Source organism: Danio rerio, chromosome 17 (assembly GCF_052040795.2).
Source record: "Danio rerio strain M-AB ecotype USA chromosome 17, GRCz13ab, whole genome shotgun sequence".
Classification (NCBI taxonomy): domain Eukaryota; kingdom Metazoa; phylum Chordata; class Actinopteri; order Cypriniformes; family Danionidae; genus Danio; species Danio rerio.
In genome coordinates this window covers 11,429,058-11,443,741 of record NC_141037.1, presented here as the reverse complement: position 1 = coordinate 11,443,741, position 14,684 = coordinate 11,429,058, and the positions used below count along the sequence as shown (strand labels likewise).

General features: G+C 36.0%; 1 protein-coding gene across 6 annotated transcripts in view; it reads left to right on the top strand.

The window, feature by feature from the left end:
- Positions 1 to 14,684, top strand: part of ttc6 (tetratricopeptide repeat domain 6) — a 63,872-nt gene that overhangs the window by 1,117 nt on the left and 48,071 nt on the right. For 2 of the 6 annotated variants that reach the window (XM_087289768.1, XM_087289767.1), the window contains exons 2-11: positions 351 to 419; positions 541 to 1,197; positions 4,018 to 4,158; positions 4,303 to 4,418; positions 10,568 to 10,744; positions 10,913 to 11,072; positions 11,601 to 11,705; positions 12,175 to 12,282; positions 13,751 to 13,840; positions 14,100 to 14,473. In XM_087289768.1, coding sequence (XP_087145894.1) covers positions 363 to 419; positions 541 to 1,197; positions 4,018 to 4,158; positions 4,303 to 4,418; positions 10,568 to 10,744; positions 10,913 to 11,072; positions 11,601 to 11,705; positions 12,175 to 12,282; positions 13,751 to 13,840; positions 14,100 to 14,473 — 1,985 coding nt within the window. In that variant the 5' untranslated portion in view covers positions 351 to 362. Of the gene's footprint in view, positions 1 to 350; positions 1,198 to 4,017; positions 4,159 to 4,302; positions 4,419 to 10,567; positions 10,745 to 10,912; positions 11,073 to 11,600; positions 11,706 to 12,174; positions 12,283 to 13,750; positions 13,841 to 14,099; positions 14,474 to 14,684 lie in introns of those variants that run through there. The other 4 variants (XM_087289769.1, XM_087289771.1, XM_087289770.1 and 1 more) reach the window with 4 other exon arrangements.

Sequence of the window (14,684 nt, the reverse complement as noted above, 5' to 3'; positions counted from 1 at the left end):
CCAAGCATAGTCTTCTTGGGTAAAACAAGGCTAAATTTAAGCTGTCAGTAAAATCTAATAGACGTCTAACAATAGGCTAAAACTAGACTAGTCATCAAATAAACAGAATTGAATGACTACATATATTAAGTCTGTCTAATCTGTCTATTTGACGACTAGTCTAGCTAGTCTTATTTTCACTGACAGCCCAAGTTTATCTTTTGTTTTAGAAAAGCTGTCTACGTTTAGATGTCTATTAGACGTCCATTAAACACTTAATTGTTTGCTGGGTTTCCAGCTTTGTTTTTTAAATATGATTCACTTCAGTTTTTTTTTTTCCGAAGTTGCTAATCATTCTTTTTGATTTTCAGGATATCAATCATATGAATCACCTCTGTGAATCCAGTCTGAACAGAAGACTTGTTTCTTACCTTTGCCAGGTGAGACCTGTCATCACATATTTACCTGGCATCCTGACAAAACCCAGCTGTGTTGAGTCTCAAATAGACTTTCACTTTCCTCTCCTCTGCAAACTGCCCCTAAATCCATGTTTCAACAAAGACCTTCCAAATGAGCCGGGGTCAGAGCACAAGCCCAAACATTTCCTCCATAGACAAATCACTGAACACAATGGCTCTTCCAAAACCTAAAGCCAGGCATGGGATTGTCAGAAAGCCTGTGATAGCCTCTCTTGCAGGGACCACCAAAGCAGTATCCTTGTCCCAAAGGCCGCAACCTCCTGCTAAGCCCAGATCAGAGTGGCCCTTATCAGCAGGGGGATCTTACAAACTTCGCACACTTGCTCTGCAGGTCTCAGGTGAGGAGACGAAAACCCCCAGCACTGACCAGTGCACTTTCTTTAAAGGACAAAACCAACTGGACTCTAGTGAAACATCAGATCATGTGAATTTAACACAGAATGGCCAGAGGACTGAAATATACTGGGAGCCTTATAAGCATCAATCTCTTTCCCAGAACAGCAGCCCCCAACGTGTCAAATCCTCCTCTGAGCTCCTGGAGGAAGCTACTCTTATTGCTGGACTGAAGCAGCCAGAAGAGAGTGACCAGCAGAGGGCACCAAAGGAGAAGTTGGCAGATACATTAGTGATGGAAAGTGGGCATGAAGAGGGTGGCAACTTTGGTGCCACATTTCCTGACCAGGTATCTGTGTATTCTTGTGGAATAGAGGTTGGGCACAGCTGCAGTTCTGATGATGAGGTTAGCAGTTGAAAATTAATTACACTAAAATAAATCAAGGCCAGCAGTTTATTAATTTATATATAGTTTTTAAGAATTTATACTGCTGTAACTCATTATAAGCAGTGTTGTTTTCATTTTATTTTAATTAAAAGAGAATTTGGAAATGGTTGATGTATAGCAGTTTATTTGTTTTATTTATTTATATAAAAATAATACTAGTGTTTTATATACATCACTATGTATGTGTAAGACTAGTCAACATTTGGACAGCACTGTAGCTCTGGTAATGAGATTAGCCTTTTATTTGTTCCTTTTTATTTAATTTAAAGCTAGTTTTATTTTGTAAGGGAATTCAGACAAAGCTGTTACTCTTATTGTGAGGTAAGCTTTTCGATTTTGTTTATTTTATTTTTCTCATTTTAATTACAAAGAGAATTTGGAAACAGTTTGATGATTGCAGTTGATTGTTTAATTATTTTTAATATACACATGGGCGACATGGTGGCTCTGTGGTTAGCACTGTTGCCTCACAGCAAGAAGGTCACTGGGTTGAGTTCTGGCTGGCTCAGTTGGTATTTCAGTGTGGAGTTTTCATGTTCTCCCTGTGTTTGCGTAGGTTTCCCCTACAGTCCAAAGACATGCACTATAGGCAAATTGAATAAACTAAATTGGACGTAGTGTTTGTGTTTGAATAAGTGTGTATAGAATTTTTCCTGTACTTGGTTGCGGCTAGAAGGGCAACCACTGTGTATTTTAATTTGCACAACTCTTATAATGATCAGTTGTTTTAGCATTATTTTATTTATGTTATTTTATTTATGTAAAGAAAAGTTTATACATACTTCAAGCTCTGGGGATGAGATTAGTTGTTTGTTTTAATTTTCTTATTTCATTTTTTATTACATTTTCTTTTAGGAGATTTTGGGCAGCTGCAGCTATGATGAGGCAGTTGCCTGTTAATTATTTATCATTATATTTTTATAATTGTTTTTTTTTTATTTAAATGTGTAATATAATATAATATACGTCTTTTTGCTATTAGTAGATGTTAATTCCCTTTTTCCACAGCTAATTGTATTATATATTATCATTTATTCATTCATTTTGTTTTCGGCTTAGTCCCTTTATTAATCTAGGGGTCGGCACAGCGGAATGAACCACCAACTTATCCAGCATATGTTTTACGCAGCGGATGCCCTTCCTGCAACCGATCAGTGACAAACACCCATACACTCTCATTCACACGCATGCACTACGGACAATTTAGCTTACCCAATTCACCTGTACTGCATGTCTTTGGACTGTGGGGGAAACCGGAGCACCCGGAGGGGAGAACAGGCAAACTCCACACAGAAATACCAACCGACCCAGCCGAGCCTCAAACCAGCAACTTTTTGCTGTGAGGTGATTGTGCCCACTGCGCCACCATGATGCCCATTATATATTATTATTTATAATTTTTAGATATATGTTACCCTGGACCACAAAATCAAAATCAAAAAAATGTTATTTAAAAAAAAAAAAAGTAATTTTTTAAACCCAATTTTAAGGACAAAATTATTATCCCCTTTAAGCTGTATTTTGTTTCGATAGTCCACAGAACAAACCATTGTTATACAATAACTTGCCTAATTACCCTAACCTGACTAGTAAACCTAATTAAGCCTATAAATGTCACTTTAAGCTATATAGAAGTGTCTTGAAAATATCTAGTCAAATATTGTGTACTGTCATCATGGCAAAGATAAAATAAATCAGTTATTAGAAATAAGTTATTAAAACTATTATGTTTAGAAATGTGTTAAAGAAAATCTTCTCTCCGTTAAACAGAAAAAATGAACTGGGGGTCTAATAATTTAGGGGGGCTAATTGGGGCTAACTGTATATTCATTGGGAAATCGATAAAAATATTCATTTTAATAAGTTATTAAAACTATTATGTTTAGAAAATGTTATTTTAATAATTGTTTTTGGTGTCTTTACATTTAATGGACAGAACAGTAGAGAGTAAAGACAAGAAAACAGAGAAAGGAGAAGGATTGGCAAAGGACCTTGAGCTAGCAAGCATCGCTGTGAGAACCTCAGTGCTGTGTTGATGCATTTAATCACTGGCCATTGCTACCGACAATCATTAGAATATTAAGTAAAGATCAAGTTTCCTACCATAAATATAACAAAGTGTATCACATTTTTCATGACTAATATTCATTGCAAGAACATATTTTAGACCATTTTAAAAGTCATTTTCTAAATATTTACATTTTTTGGAACTCTAAGGTTCCAAATTTTCAAATATTTGCAGCTTATCCCAATATTTTGCAAACCTAACAAACACATTAATGGAAAGCTCATTTATTAAGCTTTCAGATCATATAGGGTCAAATATATAAAGCATGTTTTACTTAACAAAACACATGTTTGGTGCTTGGTTTGATACTTTTTTTCTAATGGACTTATTTATTATTTAGTATGTGTTGAATCTACTCTCCAAATACTTCCTTATCAAATATATATGCAGTTAAAATAAATTTAAAGAGATATACTTTAAAATTAAAATACAAACTGCTTAGGAATGATGTCACAGCATAAATCTTTCATCTGAGTCACTTCAATAAAATATGACAAATAAAAAACTGTAACTAAATATTTCTAAGGGGAACTGGCAGTTTTTAAAACCCCAGAGGCAACAGAGGAAGAGTACGTTTGTGTGCTTTTCAAGCACTAGAACAATATATTGTATGAAGTCTCATTGCTTTGGGAGAATTTGTTGCATTTCCTGTTTGTACATTCAGCAGTCATAGGCTTGGAATGAAGACCTTCATGTGAATTTTCCTTCAGGGCCCAAGTCAAAGGGGCACCTCATTACCACATACCCCAACAGCAATGTGTCGTCCACCTGTGCCATCCGGTCTGTACAAAATGACTGAGTCAGAAAAGGATGTCTCTGATGACGGAGGACTCGATGATCTTTTATCCCAGGTCAACTCTATAAAAGTTATTTGATTGCTCAACATTTAACTTGTGGTTGACTTTATAACTTTTAGATTGGATGACATAATGTTCCCTCATTTCTTTTTTATTAGAAACTACTCTATATTTATCAGCCTTTTCATATTTTTATAGGTAACCCATGAAGATATAATAATGGCTCGTGGATGTAGCTTGACTGCAGTTCAAAGAGCAGAAAGAAAAACCATTCAAGGCCTTTCGCTGCTGGCAACCTGGACACCAAAAAAGGAGTATAAAAGTTATACCATATATTTTGTGCTATGGCTCCAAAATGTATTTGGATACTAAAGCTGTAGTTAAATTGTATGAATTTAGTCGAATTAAATAACAAAAATATCTAGGTAATTTTAGCCACAGATGAAGAAAAAAAGTTTTGATCACAGTTTTTGACATTTCGACTCAGTTTACATGAACTATGACCATATAATATTTTACATCCACAAAGTGTCCAAGTATTTGTTGAAAAGTCAACCCAGGCTCATTCAAAAAATTTACCCCTATATACATTTTGGGAGAGTGCCAAATACATCCCAGGAAGTTTTTTTTTTTTTGCAGTTTTTTTTGCAGTTTTTTTTTGTTTTGTTTTTGCAAATCAACCAGAGGCCACTCTGTGCTTTTTGAGATCTCAAATTTGTCTCACGGGTGCCATTCGCACCTGCTGTTCTTGCATAAATCTACCAAAGGCCGCTATCGACTGACTGTCTTTTCAAAAGCAATCAAAAAAAAAAAAGCCCTCGTGGCAGACAATTTTAAGACATTCTCACCCTGTTATTTAGTTATTTATTTTATCTTTTAGCTTTCATTTTTTTGTCTTAACTGCTTTCTGGAACCGTTCTTCGCCAAATTGGAACCTCGTCGTTGTGGTCAACTCTGGTCCACATCACAAGTCTGTCAACGTACAGGGCAAGCCACTGGGCAAACTGGTAAAAATCAACGATCAGCTGATAAGCGTGTAAAGGAACAGTGTCATACTGCCACATAGCAGTCATTTTAAAGACAAAAGACAGGCATATGTACCTTTAGCTACATAATTCACAATTCCCACAAATGTATATAAGGCTACGTTTTCAGAATGACATATGCTGTGAAAAGTACACTTTTAAATGTTTATTTCAGAAAATGTCCTCCCCTCCGATATTTTAAAAGAAAGTACAGCAAACTAAATAATATATATCGCACAGCTAGTTGCATGCCGGATGAAAAATACTAAATATAAATACTATAATTCTATTAAATTCAATTTAATTCAGCTTTAATTGTATAGCGCTTTTACAATGGAGATTGTGTCAAAGCAGCCTCACATAAATGGTCATAGTAACTGGATCAGTGTAGTTCAGTTTTTAGTGTTTAAGTTCAGTTCAGTTTAGCTCAGTTCAGTGTGGTTTGAAATCATTACTGAGAGTCCAAACACTGAAGAGCAAATTCATCAATGCGTAGCTCTACCAATCCTGAATAATGCATGCCAGTGGCGACAGCGGAGAGGGGAAAAAAAACCTTCACCAATAGTTATATTGTACTATTAAAGTTTATATATATGTTAAATACTGTTAAAATTGCAACCTGATCTCGCTAGAAAACGTACAGTTGAAGTCAAAATATTAAGCCCCCATTTGAATTTTTTTCTTTTTTAAATATTTCCCAAATGATGATAAACAGAGCAAGGACATTTTCACAGTATGTCTGATGATATTTCTTCTTCTGGAGAAAGTCTTATTTGTTTTATTCCGGCTATGATAAAATGTTTTTTAATTTTTTAAAAACCATTATAAGGTCAAACTTATTATCCCATTTAAGTTATATATTTTTTGATAGTCTAAAGAACAAACCATCATTATACAATAACTTGCCTAATTACCCTAACCTGCCTAGGTAACCTAATTAACCTAGTTAAGCCTTTAAATGTCACTTTAAGCTGTATAGTAGTGTCTTGAAAAAATATCTAGTTAAAAATTAGGCACTGTCATCATGGCAAAGATAAAATAATTATTAGTTATTAGAAATGAGTTATTACAACTATTATGTTTAGAAATATGTTGAAAAAATCTCAGCTTTTAAAACTGTGTAAAAAATAAACATGGGGCTAATAATTCTGACTTCAACTGTAAGTATTTTATGTTTTGTCAATTTAGTGGCTAATTCGTATGAATTCCTACGAGTTCAGTCATAAGAAAATTAATGATTTTAAAAAGTAGGCGTGGCACCCAACCCCAACTCTAAACCCAACCATCATTGGGTGATGAGCAAATCGTTCTAAACTGTACGAATTAGATCGTACAAATTCATATGAAATAGCCACTTAATCAAAAAGTTACAAATTGCCATGAGATTGCGTTGGAAAATTGACATGCTTAAATACATCTGAATCTATAGTGAAAACTATAAAACTAGAACGATTTTGTATAATTGTAATGGAAAATATTTTTTTGTTTATCTTAAAAATGAAAAACTACTAAAACGTTCCCTGCAGGCACAATACATCAACATGATGTCATATTGATGTTGTACCACAACGTCGTGGGGACGTTGGATTTTGTTTGGAAATGAAAATCTGGTTCAGATCAAAATCAACCAGATATCAACGTCAAATCATGTTAAATCTTGACGTTTTGTGCACGTTACCACCATTACGTCTATCAGACGTTGGATTTTGATCACTTTTCAACACAACCTAAAATCAACAAAATATCAACATAATTTGACGTCTTTATTGGACGTCATAATAACGTTGTTCTTAGACGTTGACTAGACATTACATTTTGGTCACCTGACCTAAATCTAGCTTAATATTAACCTCTTTTGATGCCGTGTGCCTGCTGGGTTACCTTAAGCTAATATGAAAAATATATTAGACTAATAATTATTCTACTGTAGTTCAAGTAATATTTTAAAATGTAGTCTTGCGTAACACACTGCAGCTGAAGTTATAATAAAGTGCTGTTTATATGCTTTAGCATGTAATCTTAATCTGCAGGTCAAAATAAATATACATCTTTTAAAGCTTGACAGAAAAACCTAAACTTTTAGTCATTAAAAATGCCAATGATTTTATTAAAAAATGTAATAAGTAAGAGTGCACTCTCTTTAAATGGCCTTTTATTACATTTTTCATGTAATATTATTTCATTTATTTTTCAACCAACAAGCAAGACTTCTCACAAGTTATTTTCTGGCTAAAACAGATGTGGTTTTGTTACTTGACATGACCTAACAACACAATATTCAGACATTTCCAAGCGAGACAGTGTCTAAATACTTTTGAGCCTGCCGTATAATTCATTTTATGTATTATGACACTAAAGTTCACTAATCTACGTGTTGATTTATTGGCATGTTCCACTTACAATCAGCATGTCAATCTCTCAACGCATCTCTAGCGGAAGAGCACAGAGGGTGGGCCTGGACTAAAATGATCATCTAGTTTCACGCTACCTGAGAAAGAGCGTCCAAAGCTGTCATCAAGCCCTATTTAGGGAGCAGTAACAGGGCGAGTAATTGCCTGTCACTTACAGCACTCATCTGCGCATGCAGCGGGTCTGTCTGGAGCCAGCGCACCCACGCATCCCTCCTCCCGACCTCTCCGGCACTCACCTGAGAGCTGATAACACAAGATTTACTACCTGCGCGGCTGGACCTGCGCCACTCCCTTAGAGCCTTTTAATTACTGCCTTTTTCCAGTCACTAGGGTCACTGAAAGGTTCCTGTTGGATGCGGTTGAGAGAGTTTATATGAACGCCGCCTGCCTACGGGGCAGATGGATAGCGGGACAGGTTGAAGGTTCCTCTTTACGGTTCAGGAATGCTTCTTTTTTTCTTCTTCAGTGAAGGCTGTGCCAGTGACTTTGGCGTGACCTTCCAGGTTTTCTCGTCGAGGCTTAACCATGCCAGAGCGAGGTGATAAATCTGGCTTGTCACAGGCCAGAGTGAACGAAACGTACGCAATAAATTGGTGCTGTCAGTAGAGTCGTGGGGACGTGGGTGGCGGAGGGCCTCTTCTCCCTGTCTGCAGTATGAAGAACACAAAGGGCCCACACACAAAGTCAGTTCTGAGGTCGTTTTCTCCCGCTGTCTGCAGTTCAAACAGTGGTGTGAAGTTATGGCAGAGACGATCTGTGCAAATAGACTGACTCGTCATCTTTTCATGGCAGAACATAGGGCCTGAATCGCATTGAGTTGACACCCAGAATGATTTATAATATGTTTAAGGTCAATGAAATGTCCCTGTGAGGCCCTAATATCATATTTTAACACATAATTATTTTACTAACGAAAATCTTATTATTTATGTCAGGTCATGGATCATAAATATCAAGTCATAAGATACACAAGCATGGGCGAGGCAGTGGCGCAGTAGGTAGTGCTGTCGCCTCACAGCAAGAAGGTCACTGGTTCAAACCACAGTTCAGTTGGCGCTTCTGTGTGGAGTTTGCATGTTCTCCCTGCCTTCGCGTGGGTTTCCTCCGGGTGCTCCGGTTTCCCCCACAGTCCAAAGACATGCGGCCAAATTGTCCGTAGTGAATGTGTGTGTGGATGTCTCAGAGATGGGTTGCAGCTGGAAGGGCATCCGCTGCGTAAAAAACTTGCTGGATAAGTTGGCGGTTCATTCCGCTGTGGCGACCCCGGATTAATAAAGGGACTAAGCTGACAAGAAAATGAATGAATGAATGAAAGATACACAAGCATGCCAGGATCATTTAGTACATCCAATGGTGTCCAAAATCTAAGACCACTTATAAAAATGCTCTAATTTATAAATTTTTGATACAGAAACCCTAATAGGCCATGCTTTTAAACAAATATTATTACAAAATCTTTTAGATTGATTCAATTCATCTTTATTTCTGTAGTTCTTATTTCTATAGTACTTTTAATTAAAACTGTGTTGGTGAAGTTTGTTCTGAGCCAGTCACCTCTGGCCTGCTTGGTTTGGGACTCATGGAGCTGCGCATCGATGGATTTGCTCTTTAGTGTTTGGACTTTTAGCGGTGAAAATTAAACCACTCTGAACTGAACTTAACTGAACTTTAAATTTAAAAAGTGGACTTACACAGTTTCACTTTACTATAATCTCCTATGTTAAGCTGTTTGACACAGTTTACATTGTAAAAGCACTAAAGACATAAAGATGAATTGAATTGAATCAGGCCAGTTTTCAGAGTTTAGTTAAGTGTGGTTTAATTTTCACTGCTGAAAGTCCAAACACTGAGGAGCAAATCCATCGATGCACAGCTCCACAAGTCCCAAATACAAATACAGATTACAAATAGACAATCAAACATCAGATTACAAAAAATTCAGTCTTGCATAGTATTTTTATATCATTTTCCAGTACAAATATAGGAAAAATCCATCTCATTTAAAAATATTAAGATATTTGTACTGAAATGACAAGACAAAAAAAGTCAGTTAGAAAATCATGCTTATTGGTTATTTTACTTGATTTAAAAATATTTGGATATTTGTACTGAAATGACTAGATAAAAAATAAAGGTCTGTAAGATAATCATGCTTTGCATTAATTTTGTCTTTGTAGGCCATTTAGAATTGTTAAAATATATAATTGCTTTAAGAAGAAGCCAGTTCTGCTCATCATTTTTGTTGTAATTAAAATACACTCTCTCATTTAAACACACAATTGGATAATTTTGTTTAAACAATTTTTAGGGCCAATTTTGTTTACCCAGGCGCATGTGTTTGGACTGTAAAGGAAATTGGAGCACCCGTAGGAAACTTATCAACTTATCCAGCACATGTTTTACAAATTGTTGCCCTTCACACATACACTATGGCCAATTTCATTCATTTATTCTTATTTCTTCGGCTTTTCCACAGCGGAATGAACCGCAAACTTATGTTTTACACAGTGAATGCCCTTCCAGCTGTAACCCAGTACTGGGAAACATTCATACACACTCATTCACACACATACACTACAGACAACTTCATTTATTTATTCATTTTCATTCAGCTTTTCCACAGTGCAATGAAGCGCTAACTTATCCAGCATATGTTTTACACAACGGATGCCCTTCCAGCTGCAACCCAGTACTGGAAAACATCCATACACACTTATTGAAACACATACACTATGGCCAATTTAGTTTATTCAATTCACCTACAGCACGTCTTTGGACTGTGGGGAAAACCGGAGCACCCTGAGGAAACCCAAGTCAACATGGGGAGAACATGCAAACTCCACACAGAAATGCCAACTGGCCCAGCTGGGACTCGAACCAGCGACCTTCTTGCTGTGAAGTGACAGTGCTAACCACTGAGCCACCGTGAAAAATGGACAAATGTTAAAATAATATAGCATTTTTGGGAGTTTTATATTTTGTCAAAACTTAATAATTTTCCCCTCTAATTGTCTGTTCAATCCACAGTTCAAAAGGATATAAAACAATCCACCATTTGTGCACCACTCCTGCCAGTCAAGTTGTGCCTGTGGAACTACAACTAGCCTCTCGAATCTGCCACACTCGCAACCTGATCACCGCAGCAGCTCAGTTTAACCAGCAGAGGACAGCACATGGACATATTTCTCAACCACACATACAGAGGTATTCAATCTTAGTATGTCTATTCAATCCTAAAAACGAATTTATTATGAATTCAGGTCACAATTTAGGTTTTAATTCTCCACCTGTTTGTATCCTAATGTGACACGATGACTTATCATCTGATTCCAGATGCAATGCACATAATTAATGCCGTATTACTCATTGTAGGCTGGTATCTGAAGGTGTTTCCGTTCAATCTACTGAGCTTTCAGCACAGACTGACTGTGTTTCCCACATGCCTAAACAGACGTCAGATACACTGGAGGACTGGCAGAGAATCGCAGAATATTACGTGGAGAGGCCGAGGATTATGATGTATGGACGTGCTGTAAGAAAGATGTATTGTTTTATGACTCATCGTCAGTGACTTTTATCAAAGTGACTAATGTGTGATATTGACAGCTAGATTTGTTGAATTAAAACCAGAGCTCTGGTTTAAGGACGTACATGTAGAACTATTTTACTTGACAGAGGTTATTTATGGTGTGATAATTATGCTTTTTAATGCATAATCAGATATGTTATTGATGTTTAGTTAAAGCTGACTTTGAACAGCTTATATATAAATCTATCATGCACATTTTATGTTTTATGAACCTAATAAAATAAAGCATCCTGGTACTGTTCTATCACTAGATGGCATTAGATACATTCTTATTGAATGCTAAATTAGCAGATGAATAACTAAATATATATATATATATATATATATAATTTTTTTTGTATGTTTAAGCTTTAAATTATTGTTCGACTGTTGCGTAAATGTTACATTAAGATCATATTATAATTTTATTATAATCATAATATTAAATAAAGCTTCTTTAGACATTCAGTAACTGTATTTTATTCATCATAGGCAACACTGTGTGCCAGTGAGCTCAGAATGTTCTGGAACCCTGCTCCTCCGAAATTCATCTGCGCCCCCTCTGTTATGAAAGACACACTTTTCTCCAAATACCAGGTACAACGACACTGTTAAGAGATGTACCTGTGCTGCTTTTTTCTGCAGAAATCTCTCAATGACTCCCACATCACATTACAATGTAGACTTCTGCATTCAGAATGAGCACAGAGCAGCTCTTTGTCTGCACACTAACACTGATACATGCTGTTATTATCCTAATTTGAATGCAATTATCTTGTAAGCGCATAATATTAGAGAAATGGGGTGAAGCACTTGAGAATCATCTTGTCAAGAGTTTATATAAAAAAGTGCACTTGACTTGCATATTTATGCTTACAACTCACATGAATTACAGTTATGAATATTATCTTTACTGTAATTGTTTGAGCTGGGAATGTCTAATATTAAATGTTTGTTACCTTCGGATTGGTAAAATGTTAGTGAAACTTACATGAAATCCATTGTCATAAACTGTAATGCAATAAATCTCTTTAGTGCCCTGTTTTCATTAATTTTGTGTCCTCAGAAAACCCGGGCAGACATGTGCAAAGAAAATCTGTTGGAAGAGCTGCACAATGTGGCGGAGGATTCGGTTAACCATGTGATGAACACAGAACAGAAGGATACTTCTGAGGTCTGTTTCTTTAAGTTGGTTTCTTGAAAACTCTTCTCATAAAGTTGTATAAAAAACAAATATTTATGCAAATGACTAAACAATGCATAAATATATGTCGGCGCCAATAGCCTAGTGTTTAAGTGTGCTGACATATAGCACCATGGTGCTCATGGTGACCCGAGTTCGATTCTCGGTTCGAGATCCTATGCCAATCCTTCCCCTCTCTCTTCTCCCAATGCTTTCCTTTCTGTTCTCCACTATTCTATTTCAATAAAAGGTGAAAGTAATTATAAAAAAAAAAAAAAAATATATATATATATATATATATATATATATATATATATATATATATATATATATATATATATATATATATATATATATATATATTACCCTTTACAAATAAATGTTATACTTAAATTAAGTATATAAAGTAGGGTCAAATAAAGTAGGGATGGCCCGATCAGGATTTTTTTCAGCCGATACTAAGTACCAATTCCTTGTCACGGTGATCGATTCTGATGTTTGAAGCTTTATAAAGCATTAAGCACAATTTCCCTCTAAGTATGATACTTACAGTAAGTGAGAATCTCGCCTTACTTAAGAGAATAAATGAAGGATGCTGCATATAATCCTTTAAACATGTCTTATAAATTAAGAAGCTTTACAGAAAATAATTGCACAAAAAAGTGGTAAATGACAATGACTAACAATGCAATTTGGAAACAACATGTCTGAATCAAGAAAAAGTTTGGAGCGCATATTTGATGCATAAGAAGTTCAAATGCAAACCTATAAATCTATTACTTCTTTACTAAAAGGAAATGGTTCTATAAACTACCGTTGATTGCAATAATTAAATTTAAAAAATATATATAATATAAAATATTCATGTTACAAAATATCTGTTCTAATATGTATTATTTAAGGTTTTTTAAATGTATCTAATATTTTTAGCCAGGTTTTAGTGAACTTGCAATATTGTCAAAAACACAAACTTTCACTTCTTATATGTAAAAAGGCCTAAAAACAAGCAAGGTCATTAAAATATTTTGCTCAACTCCAACTAACACAAGCACTTGCGATCGGTTCATGAGATCAGCCAGATCAGAGAGTACGGATTGAGTCATTAAATGTGATTATCGGCCTATATCGATCTAAAAAAAGTATGATGGTGGATTCCACAAGCATATTTTCAACATTGATAATGATACTTGCTGTGTTCTGTATGCATCATTTTAACTATTTATATTTTATAACTTGGGACTGATTTAAAATTTTTCATGCAGTATACTGTAGAATAAAATGTCACACTGCAGAACTCTACTGTCACTGCCTGAAATGTTTGATTCTCATATTTATGTGAAATGAAGAAAACAAGATGAGGAAGAGTTTGCATTCATGTCACTTACTCCAGTGAATTCTCAAGAGAGGTTTTGAATAAAATTGTGTTGGACATTCTCTAAAAACATGGCCTTGTCCCCAGGAAAATGTCTCGCCTATTAAGTGTAACTCCGTGGCAGACTTCAGAACAGCAACCTCACTGACTCCCTCAGGAATCATCTCAGCAAAGCAGGTTGAAATATTTTCCGGTTTTGTTGTTGGAGAATTATTTTATAAGTCCCTAGTGCTTTTCATTAGTTAGCCTTGTGTTTTTGTAGTAACGTAAAGTTGGAGTGTTTCTACACTCATGCAGATGATGTGCATTTTATGCTTTGAGCTTTTTGTTCTGTGTATATATTTCATAAAGAATCTAAAACTCTTTTTACTGTAAGAGAACCAGTGCAACCAGACTTTCACCTTTTGTAATATCCTGTCTCCCCTCGGGGTTTCAGGCCAGACGGCCTCACTCTGCCCCGCACTTAACCCCAGATCTTGAGCCCCGTCTTCGGCTGCAGTCTGATTTCACCAGCCTTTCCCAGGAGCCGGAGCATGTGCGATGGCAGCAGAACACAATCTGTGCAGCTCTGGCTGGAGTTTTTCCATCCAACGCCAAACAGGCAAAGCCCCAGGAGGTTCACACAGAGCCCAAATCATCAGAGCAGCCCAGCCAGACCCTAAACCACAGGAAGAACCCACACAAAGGCAAAGACAGGGCAAGGGTGTCCTGTTCTAAACGCAGAGCCACGAAAAAAATAAAAACTCTCAGCTCTGTTAACATGGCCTATGTTTTGAAAAAACTAAGAGAGCCACCAAGGACACTAACAAGGTTAGTGGCACTAACAATTTGGCATACTGTAAAAACAGATTTTTCTTTTGTTTTCCGCAGCTTTTTGAATGAGATAATATGTAGAATGGGAATTGTTTTTGTTCTTGGGTAATTTATTAATTTGTTGTGTTTGCTATTGGTTGATCTCATCCGAGTAAAAGATTGTCACGACATCACTCTCTTTAAAACAGGAGATGCCATTTATAAAGGG